This window comes from Neomonachus schauinslandi, chromosome 16, assembly GCF_002201575.2.
Source record: "Neomonachus schauinslandi chromosome 16, ASM220157v2, whole genome shotgun sequence".
Taxonomy (NCBI): Eukaryota; Metazoa; Chordata; class Mammalia; order Carnivora; family Phocidae; genus Neomonachus; species Neomonachus schauinslandi.
Window position 1 is genome coordinate 24,381,078 of NC_058418.1, and position 11,657 is coordinate 24,392,734.

At 40.1% G+C, this 11,657-nt stretch overlaps 1 protein-coding gene across 1 annotated transcript; it reads right to left on the reverse strand.

Annotated features, from left to right (window-relative positions):
• Positions 1 to 6,855: 6,855 nt before the first annotated feature.
• On the reverse strand, positions 6,856 to 7,347 carry LOC110593592 (fatty acid-binding protein 5). Its single transcript, XM_021704869.1, has one exon. The coding sequence runs from the start codon at positions 7,340 to 7,342 to the stop codon at positions 6,935 to 6,937; it is 408 nt and encodes a 135-aa protein (XP_021560544.1). The 5' UTR covers positions 7,343 to 7,347; the 3' UTR covers positions 6,856 to 6,934.
• Between the last annotated feature and the right edge of the window lie 4,310 nt (positions 7,348 to 11,657).

The following is an 11,657-nucleotide window of genomic DNA, read 5'->3' on the forward strand; positions in this document are numbered from 1 at the left end:
ACATAACTTTTACTCTTGTCCAGATCTCTGCTCAATTATCACTCCCTCAAGAAAGGCTTTTTCTTACCTCCCAAACAGGTTAAGTCCCTCTAGTGGGTGCTCTCAGAGCAGCTCATGCCTCTTGGTCACAGTACTTACCAAATGGATTTGTGGGATTCTTTGATTACTTGGCTCCATTCCTTGAAGGCAAGGACTGTATTTCCTTTTGCAGTACCTAGTACAATGAACATACACATAGTAGCGGCTCAACAAATATTTTCAAATGAATAAATGACTAATGGAAGTCCAGAAGAAACTCATATCATTTAAGGGTTAAACCAGATAAACCTCCATGGGACCTTAGATTCCAGATAGAAATAGAGAGGAAAGGGGACCACTTACCCAAAATCTGGCTTGGGGCTGGGTGACGCTGTGGTCTCTGTGCTTTATCATGAAGGCTTTTGTAGTGTCCTCAGTGTCAGTCTGTGCCCACTGGGGCTTCTTCAATGGCACACACTGGGAGTGGGATGGGAAGAAATGTTCTATCAGAGTATAGTGTTCTGACTGAAGGACTTCTCTGTTAGTCGCTAATAGTTAGTTCTTCTGTGTCCCATTACTGTGCTCACTGAATTCAAGGAGCCCAGTCTGGTGGGAAGGCCAGGGTAAATAAACATGAAATGTGAGTATTGCAGCATAAAGTGAGGGATTTAGGGCTAGAGTTACTTCTTCCAGTTTTTAGATGTGGAAACGCCAACATGCTTCTTAACCCCCGGAAGTTCAGATTTCTTCATCTGTAGAGTGAGGGTCACAAAATCAAGGTGGTGTTGAAGATTCAATGAGATAATATGGGTGGGATGCTCTGTGCCAGGAGGAAAGGCTTGTTGTCATTATAAGCATTGACCATGGCTGCATGGGTTCTGAGAAGGGGGACAGGGAACAGAGGTGAGGTGGGGTCACAGAGGAAGGGGCCTGGGCAGGGCCTTGGAATATGGGGACATGCAAAACAGGAAAGAAGAGGAACAGGAGGAAGAGGAAAGAGGCAGAGGGTGAGCTTGCCTTGGGTGGGAGTTGAACATACCACAGTGGTTTAGATGTCATGGTGATGAGCCTGGGTAGGTCTGTTACCAGAGGAAGCACTTACTGTTTCTTACAACATACCTCTTTATTAAAAATCAAGCAATAAATAAATAAAACTGACCATGTAGAGTTTGACTGGCTTTGTTAAGTATTTTTGTAATGCAAACAGAGTAGTAAATTGCTTGGATTCTATGGCAAATATGTCAGTGCTTGATTTTACAAGCAAAAAAGAAAGCATATAGGTTTTGGTGCCCAGCTAGGTGATAATAATAACATGATATCATTAACCTGTCTCAACCTCCATTTTTTTTTTCAACCTCAGTTTTGTCATCTTTAAAATGGAGTTAAAATGCCATCTAACCATGATAAATAGCTTCTATGTGCCAGACACTGAAATGTGTTGAGTAATTAAGACACATTCATCGAACACTGCTCTGTGTGCTTTACCTAAATTTGAAACTCATGACAATCCGTTGAGGTAGGATTATTACCATCCGCGTGTTACCTGGGAGGCATAAAATGGGTAAGTAATTTGCTTTGGCAGACTCTAGAGCTCACACCCTGACCCATGAGGTTGGACCACCCAAATAACCACCTCATAGATTTGCACTTGGAGCATGGAAAACACTTAGCCTAATGCCTGGTTTGTATTAAGCACTTAATACATGTTCATTCTCTTACATGTGATTGTATTCAGCTCAGAAATTTGAACATACTGTTCTTTATTTATTTCAGGTGTTTCTCTTTTCATCCAATAACAATACTAAGTAAATTTCTTAAAGAAAGGAAGGGTGTTATAACTTGTGTTTCTTCGGCAGCTTTCACAGTGCACCTAGAGATACTCAATAGAAATTTCTTAAAATGCATAGAATACATGCTTACTGGTTGGATAAATAAAGGATTCGGTAAAAAAGCAAATGCAGATTACCACTGATTGGCTTTTATAGCTTCTATTTATTTTACTGCACCAAATTCTAAGAAAGAATTTGAGGAGAATTATAAAAATATGAAAGATTCAACAGGATAAAAGCAAACAAGTGAGAAAATTTGAGTAAAGGGAAAATAAAATGTAACTAGGGGTGTTTATTTCTTTGTAATTTCTTGATAGAAATTTGTCAGTAAATCTCCGAGATTAAACCCAGAAAATTAGCCAAGAATTGGAATTCAGTCCTGGAGGGTGTTTGACTCTGATGGGACACAGCTTGACTCTCAAAGAGGGAGTTTGGGTGGAAAACTCAGGCAATGTGAGGCTGTCTCTGGTCTGGCACCTAAGAAAATATCAGGTTTTCCTTGAGGACTAATGCACCCAGATCTCTATAAAGAGGCAGTTTTCTCAAAGGTAAAGAGAATCATGCTCTACTGGCTCACATTACCACATCGAGTACGGCTACCTGCCCCTCCCATCTAACTTGGCCTGCCTCTATAATAATCCCCCTAAAGCTGTGGCTCACAGTCTTGCCTGTGCATCAGAATCACCTGGTAGTTTTTAAAAATTACCAATGCCTGAGCACCATCCATGGAGCACCTGATTTAATTGATCTGGGTGGGGCCAGACATTCATTTTTAAAGCTTCTAAAATGATTCCAGTGTGCAGCCAATGTTGAGAACCACTTAACATGCATCAGAATCCCTTATAGGGCTTGTTAAAACACAGATTGCTGAGCCCCATCCCAGAATTTCTCATCCAGAAGGTGTAGGGTGGTGAATGAGAATTTGCATTTCTAACAACTTTATAGGTGATCCTGATGTTGCTGATCCCATAACCACACTTCTTTAGCCAGAGGATCTCTGCTTACAACAATTTCATTATAATATAAATGTTTCTATATTGTTACAGAGGAAATTGTCGTGTGTCTTGATTTTTTATTTGACGAGTAATATTAGAAAAAAGAAAAATGGGGGGCACCTGGGTGGCTCAGTTGGTTAAGCGACTGCTTTCGGCTCAGGTCATGATCCTGGAGTCCCGGAATCGAGTCCCGCATCGGGCTCCCTGCTCGGCGGGGAGTCTGCTTCTCCCTCTGATCCTCCCCCTCTCATGCTCTCTGTCTCCCATTCTCTCTCAGATGGATAAATAAAAAATCAAAAAAAAAAAAAAAAAAAAGAAAGAAAAATGGAACACACAAAATCGCACAACATTTACACGCAGACCATCATATTGTGGAACAAGCAGCAGCCGTAGATCGCATTTATTGTGTGCTTACCAGGTCTCAGGCATGAGCTCAGACTTGAGAAGCATTCTTTCCTTCCATCCCCACAAAACACTTATGAGGTAACTACTTTACTATTCCATTGTACAGATGGGGAATTTGCAACACAAAGAGATTATAATGGATAGTTTGTACGCTTGTAACCAGAGCAAAAAATCAGCTTCTTAATACAGTGGCATATTTTCCATGTGTACATATTATTCCATTGTAGTCACATATCTCAGGCTTCTTCTCATTGGACATTTAGGTAATTTCCATCTTTCACAATTATAGTTAAGACACCAATAATCAATTTCATTTAGTGCTTGTCTTAAATTATTTTCTTAGGATAGACCCTCAATCAGTCAAAAAGTAAAATTACCTAGCCTTGATTTACAATATACCAGAACAGAAAACTTATTTTTTCAAACCAAATCATTCTCTGGATGGGTTTAGATAGTCATACATTTAAAATAATGGTACTGTAAGATTTAGAAGGTATTTCATAGAATCCATCCCCAAATCACTCCAATGAGCACTACCTCCCAGGCAGCCAAGCACCTCGACAAAACTTAGAGATTTCTGATGGCAAAAAGGTGTTTCTGTCCTCTTCTAATTACCCCCAAACAACAAGGAAATAAAAACTAGAAACACAACTGCATTTTGGACAATAGCAGAAGACACCTGTAACTCAGAATACCCATTGTGTAAGCAGAGGGTGTGAGGGGAAGGTCAAGCCCGAGTGCCAGTAGAAAGTCTCAGGAATCTAAGGCTGCAGCTTACTACTAAAGGTAAGCAAAAAGCAGCAACTGCGAATAGCGAATTACGTTAAAATCTGTAAGGGACAGGCAGAGCCCCCAGATCTCCACTCCTATTGGCAAGAAGCAGGAGGTAATTCCCTAGAGAAATTGAACAGAGAGCCTCCAGCTACAGGCACAGTGGGTGTAGAGGAGGGCAGATGGGCCAGACCAGACCTAGGGGATTGGGTGGAGGTCTGCACCTCAAATGAGGAGGTCTCCAGCCCCTTACCCAGGTGTCATGTGGTTACCTGACTGAGTCAGCATGAGCCAATGTGTCCTTGATGTTGAAAATACTTCATATGGATTTATTCAAAAGTTGTGGTATAATCATATTGGAGGTTGGAATTGAAGAGAGGTAGGGTGCGAGAGAGCTCTATCAATTTACTTTAATAGGAAATTGTATTCAATATGGAAATATTTGGAAATATTAAGGTAAATAAAGGGTATATAGCTAAAAGTGTTAAAAGTGGTTGCTTCTATAAACTGGGGTGAGGGAGGAGGTATTATACATGTGGGGAGTGCTATTTTTTCTCATAAGCTTTTAAGAACTAATTACTTTTTAATGATGTAAGTGTATTTCTTTTATAAATTAAAATTGAGAAAAAAAGGGAAAATTGCTTGGGCACTAGTTGTCTACTATTTAATTTATGTGCCTGATGAGTCAGATTTCCATAAATGGATTTTATTCAAGAAAGCCACTCATGGAGATTGCAGGTCATAAATAAGAATTGATGATATTGGGAGGTAATTAATTGGTCAGTAGCCAAGGAGAGAACATTGACTCCCAAGAGAGATGTCTGGGCTCCACTTGAAGGGTTAGGGTTTCATTTTGGCCAAAATTCTAAGAGAAACCTTTTACTAATCCACCCTTTGCAATGCAATTCATCTGATAAAGTCACCCATACTGTTGGTGAGAGTCTAACTAACCGTCATTCCAACTAGGAAAGTGCTCATGCCTGCTCTCTGTTGCCATAGAAACAGTGCAGCTCAAGTCTCTCTGTTGCTTTGGTAACCCACCCCCATTTCCTCACATCACTGCTGCTGGGGTATTTTGCTGCCAAGATAATGGTCTCTATTGTGGATTGAATGTTAATGGAGCAGGACTCTACCCCAGACTACACCCAGACCCCCTCCCCAGCTCCACATTTTAAGGCTTTGTCTAAGTGGCATCTCAATGAAATGATAATAGACACTCAAATCAGATGGAGAGGAGCTGTAGTGGCAGAGGTGGTGGGGGTTCCTTATTATGGTGAAAAGAGGGCTCAGTTCCTAATCTTGAAAAGAGAGGAATAGTATCTAAGAACTCAGAGATCATTCGTAAGAGGGCCTCAGCTGTGTATCAGGACCTGAAGCCATTTCTCCTAATCAATAAAGAATAATGATCATAAATAAAGCTTACTGGGTAATGAATATGTGCTAGGCGCTGGGTTGTGCAATTTATGCCCACTTAATCCCTATTTTATAGAAGAAGAAAAGCGTAAGTAACCTATTTAATATCACACAGATACAGAATTTAAACTTAAATCTTAATCACTGAACTAAGCTGTCATTCACTTGAGACTGGGGAAAACAAGAGAAGCATCAGAGAGTGTTCTTACATCAAAAGAGCTTACTCTTCAACTGGAAAAAGAAACTTAACACAAATGAGAAAAAAAAGAGAGAGAAGATAATACCTTACAGGGTATGATTAAATGTGAAGTTCAGGTGCTGTGTTCACCAAGAAGCTGAAGTAGGTACAGAACTCATAACAGACTTTCCATAGGGGAAAAGAAGGGTCATGTAGACATCAGGAGAGATCCAGGAGACAAATCTTATAAGATTTGTCTTGTAAGAATCAGGGTCAAGTGCAGGCTCCAGCCCAAAGCAGGCCTTAACCTAAGGTAGCTCCCACTGATGGCAGCCTTTCTGTTTACCCAGCAAAGGGAAACCTTGTGCTCCTCTTCTTCCTTGTGTCCTCAAGCCTAAGAGATTCAAATTTACTTAATACCATCTGACTCTTTTACTTTGAAATACAAAAAATATTGAAGTTTCATATAAAATTGTTTTAAATTTTATAGCTCTCAGTTTCACAGTCCAATAATTCTATTTGCTTTCCAAGTAGATTTTTTTTTTAGCCACCTCAAGTCTTCATAGAATTAAGTGGAGTATAAATCTTCAGAAATAGAATTTTTATGGTGTCTTGATTTTTTTAATCAGAATTATAACACTCAGACTTGTCCTTGTGTATCTTCTAATTTGCCCCTACTCTCCTCCCTTTATCACTCCAAGGCATGACAGCACACTGGAGACCCCATGCAGAGCTATAAAGGAGACACTGAGTCCTCCAAGGGGAACTCAAGAGTGAAGCATCCTGACATCCCTGTCTGTGGGGTCTTTTTAAGCCCAAAGCTGTGGTACTCAATCCTGAGTTCTCTCAAGTCATCTCAAAGGGCATCAAAAAATGAGGAACTCAATTCAAAGCCAAATGAATATAAACTTACTTCTAATTTTTATAATGTATATGTATGTTGTCAGGAAATCTGAGAGGGAATTGAAGACAAAGATTCATCTGAAAGTAGTATTGATTGTTCACTAAGATGGTGTTTTGTGAGCAACACTGACTAGAGTTGATCCTGTCTCTATCTCTTCCTCTCCTAATTATTTTCTTTCCTAATAGTTGTGTAACATTGGGCCAATCACTTCATCTTTTTTTTTTTATTTTAGCACAAATTTATTTACTAACCAAAGGGATGATCCTAATTAAATCAACACTTTGAAATAGATGCATGTAAAATGTTTGTGATAAAGATAACTGAACACAGTTGAAAAAAAAAAGCAGTATGGAGATTTGCTCATTGAACTGAGCTTGTTCATCCTCACAGCTAATTCCTGTCCACAATGATGATGGAATTTTTACTCTACTTTTTCATAGACCCGAGTACAGGTGACATTATTCATGACGCATTCCACCACTAATTTCCCATTTTCCAATTTTCTTGTGATTGTGCTTTCCTTCCCATCCCATTCCTGATGTTGAACCAATGTGCCGTCTGTGAAGTTGCAGACAGTCTCAGTTTTTCTGCCATCAGCTGTAGTTTCTTCAAACTTCTCTCCCAGGTTACATGAAAACTGTGTTGTTTTCAAAGTGCTCTCAGTTTTTATGGTGAGGTTTTTGCCATCAGAAGAGATGATACAATCTGGTTTGGCCATTGCACCCACTTTTCGCAGAGCCATTCCCACTCCTACTTCCTTCATGTATTCATCAAAGCCTTTGCTTTCCACTAAGCGCCATCTTCCTACCAGCTGCTGAATGGTGGACATGGTGGGAGCGGGCCAGCTGGCCTAGAGAGCAGAGCAGAGTGGGGCGTCGGTCACTTCATCTTCTTAAACCTCAGTTTCCTCATCTACAAAAAGGGAAAATAATGGTAAATTATTTTTGTGTGGATTAAATGAGACTATGCATGCAAATAGTTTATAGTGGTACCAGGCACATGAGGCTTAGCAGAGATTATTATTTTTATTCTTGCAAAAAGGAACACATTAGGTGTTTTAGGTTGTCAACTTTGGAATGTGATATTTCCCAGCTCTTCCTGCAGCTTCTCTTCCAGATTTCTACCTAGATTTGGTAATTTAACTTGATGCGTCAAGCTTCTGACCCTGCTTAATCCTTGCATCCACCCACTTCAACCTTCTGCATCCTGATTTCTGTGGTTCTGTTTCTGGACCCAGGACTAGATCCTAAATTTTAATTTTGTGTTTGCTCAGCCATAAATTTCTGATATTCTTGATGGTACACTGTATCCTGGTATAAGTAACAGGATTATGAAAGGGATTTAGAGCCCTTGTAGGAAGATATCAGATGTCTTAGCATCAGGTAAATAAGGAATTGTTATCGTGGAATGCAGAGGAAAATTTATTAATCAACTACTGTGTGTCTAGTGTCAGGGCTTTAGACTTTGGGAAATTTCTGGCAAGAGTGTACAGCTAGTCTTGAATGACTTTGTCTGAATAACAGGCTCCTCATATAAGGAAAGTCTTGTTTATTAAAAGAACATTCAGCCTAGAGTAGTGAGGAGAGAAAGGGGACCCACCTACCTAGCCACTGGAGTAGCTGGATCAATTTTGATGACCCATGGGATCACAGGTGGTAGTGCCTCAACACACTCACATGCCCAGTACCTTCTGGGTTGCAAAAAAAAGGGAAAGCTTACATACTGTGGTCAATAAGCTGATGAAATTATTGGGGATGGGCAAATAGAGAATATGTACTATATATATGTATGTGTGTAACAAACTCTAAAGGCTACAGGGTTTGAAAGATACTTGACAAAATAAATAACTTAAACAGAATGATTTGGGAATGAGGTGGGATGGTATTGAAAGTGATTATTTATGCCTGGTGTTTGAGAGACATCAAAACATGGTGGAAAGAGCATGCCAACTTAGAAGGATCTGGTTTCAGCTTAACCCTCACCTTGCTGTGTGAACCATGACTAGTCAATTTATTTTTTTAAATTTTTTATTGTTATGTTAATCACCATACATTACATCATTAGTTTCTTTTTCTTTTTTTAAAAATTTTTATTGTTATGTGAATCACCATACATTACATCATTAGTTTTTGATGTAGTGTTCCATGATTCATTGTTTGTGCATAACACCCAGTGCTCCATGCAGAGCATGCCCTTTTTAATACCCATCACCAGGCTAACCATCCTCCCTCCCCCTTCCCCTCTAGAACCCTCAATTTGTTTTTCAGAGTCCATCGTCTCTCATGGTTCGTCTCCCCCTCTGAATTCCCCCCCTTCATTCTTCCCCTCCTGCTATCTTCTTCTTTTTTTTCTTAACATATATTGCATTATTTGTTTCAGAGGTACAGATCTGTGATTCAACAGTCTTGCACAATTCACAGCGCTCACCATAGCATATACCCTCCCCAATGTCTATCACCCAGCCACCCCATCCCTCCCACCGCCCCCCCACTCCAGCAACCCTCAGTTTGTTTCCTGAGATTAAGAATTCCTCCTATCAGTGAGGTCATATGATACATGTCTTTCTCTGATTGACTTATTTTGCTCAGCATAACACCCTCCAGTTCTATCCATGTCATTGCAAATGGCAAGATCTCATTCCTTTTGATGGCTGCATAATATTCCATTGTATAAATATACCACAGCTTCTTTATCCATTCATCTGTCGATGGACATCTTGGCTCTTTCCACAGTTTGGCTATTGTGGACATTGCTGCTATAAACATCGGGGTGCACATAACCCTTCGGATCCCTACATTTGTATCTTTGGGGTAAATACCCAGTAGTGCAATTGCTGGATCGTAGGGTAGCTCTATTTCAACTTTTGGAGGAACCTCCATACTGTTTTCCAGAGTGACTGCACCAGCTTGCATTCCCACCAACAGTGTAGGAGGGTTCCCCTTCCTCCGCATCCCCGCCAACATCTGTCATTTCCTGACTTGTTAATTTGAGCCATTCTAACTGGTGTGAGGTGGTAACTCATTGAGGTTTTGATTTGGATTTCCCTGATGCTGAGCGATGTTGAGCACTTTTTCATGTGTCTGTTGGCCATTTGGATGTCTTCTTTGGAAAAATGTTTGTTCATGTCTTCTGCCCATTTCTTGATTGGATTCTTTGTTCTTTGGGTGTTGAGTTTGGTAAGTTCTTTATATATTTTGTATACTAGCCCTTTATCTGATATGTCATTTGCAAATATCTTCTCCCATTCTGTCAGTTGTCTTTTGGGTTTGTTGACTGTTTCTTTTGCTGTGCAAAAGCTTTTTTTTTTTTTAATGTTTTATTTATTTATTCATGAGAGTCAGAGAGAGAGAGAGAGAGGCAGAGGGAGAAGCAGGCTCCCCGCCTAGCAGGGAGCCTGATGCGGGACTCGATCCCAGGACCCCGGGATCATGACCTGAGTCGAAGGCAGACGCTTAACCATCTGAGCCACCCAGGCGCCCTGTGCAAAAGCTTTTCATCTTGATGAAGTCCCAATAGTTCATTTTTGCCCTTGCTTCCCTTGCCTTTGGTGATGTTTCTAGGAAGAAGTTGCTGCAGCTGAGGTCGAAGAGGTTGCTGCCTGTGTTCTCCTTTAGGATTTTGATGGACTCCTGTCTCACATTGAAGTCTTTCAACCATTTGGAGTCTATTTTTGTGTGTGGTGTAAGGAAATGGTCCAGTTTCATTCTTCTGCATGTGGCTGTCCAATTTTCCCAACACCATTTGTTGAAGAGACTGTCTTTTTTCCACTGGATATTCTTTCCTGCTTTGACGAAGATGAGTTGACCATAGAGTGGAGGGTCCATTTCTGGGCTCTCTATTCTGTTCCATTGATCTATGTGTCTGTTTTTGTGCCAGTACCATACTGTCTTGATGATGACAGCTTTGTAATAGAGCTGGAAGTCCGGAATTGTGATGCCGCCAGCTTTGCTTTTCTTTTTCATCATTCCTCTGGCTATTCAGGGTCTTTTCTGGTTCCATACAAATTTTAGGATTATTTGTTCCATTTCTTTGAAAAAAGTGGATGGTATTTTGATGGGGATTGCTTTGAATGTGTAGATTGCTCTAGGTAGCATTGACATCTTCACAATATTTGTTCTTCCAATCCATGAGCATGGAATGTTTTTCCATTTCTTTGTGTCTTCCTCAATGTCTTTCATGAGTATTTTATAGTTTTCTGAGTACAGATCCTTTGCCTCTTTGGTTAGATTTATTCCTAGGTATCTTATGGTTTTGGGTGCAATTGTAAATGGGATTGACTCCTTATTTCTCTTTCTTCTATCTTGTTGTTGGTGTATAGGAATGCCACTGATTTCTGTGCATTGATTTTATATCCTGCCACTTGACTGAATTCCTGTATGAGTTCTAGCAGTTTGGGTGTGGAGTCTTTTGGGCTTTTCACATAAAGTATCATATCATCTGCAAAGAGTGAGAGTTTGACTTCTTCTTTGCCCATTTGGATGCCTTTGATTTCTTTTTGTTGTCTGATTGCTGTGGCTAGGACTTCTAACACTATGTTGAATAGCAGTGGTGATAGTGGACATCCCCACCGTGTTCCTGACCTTAGGGGGAAAGCTTTCAGTTTTTCCCCATTGAGAATGATATTCACTGTAAGTTTTTCATAGATGGGTTTTATGATATTGAGGTAGGTACCCTCTATTCCTATACTCTGAAGAGTTTTGATCAAGAAAGGATGCTGTACTTTGTCAAATGCTTTTTCTGCATCTATTGAGAGGATCATATGGTTCTTGTTCTTTTTTTGTTAATGTATTGTATCACATTGTTTGATTTATGGATGTTGAACCAACCTTGCAGCCCAGGGAAAAATCCCACTTGGTCGTGGTGAATAATCCTTTTAATGTACTGTTGGATCCTATTGGCTAGTATTTTGGTGAGGATTTTTGCATCCATGTTGATCAAGGATATTGGTCTGTAATTCTCCTTTTTGATGGGGTCTTTGATTTGGGGATCAAGGGAATGGTGGCCTCATAAAACGAGTTTGGAAGTTTTCCTTCCATTTCTATTTTTTGGAACAGTTTCAGAAGAATAGGTATTAATTCTTCTTGAAATGTTTGGTAGAATTCCCCTGGGAAGCCATCTGGCCCTGGGCTTTTGTTTGTTGGGAG

Excerpts from the sequence above, each read along its gene's own strand:
- LOC110593592 (XM_021704869.1), bottom strand. The coding sequence starts at position 7,342 with ATGTCCACCATTCAGCAGCTGGTAGGAAGATGGCGCTTAGTGGAAAGC.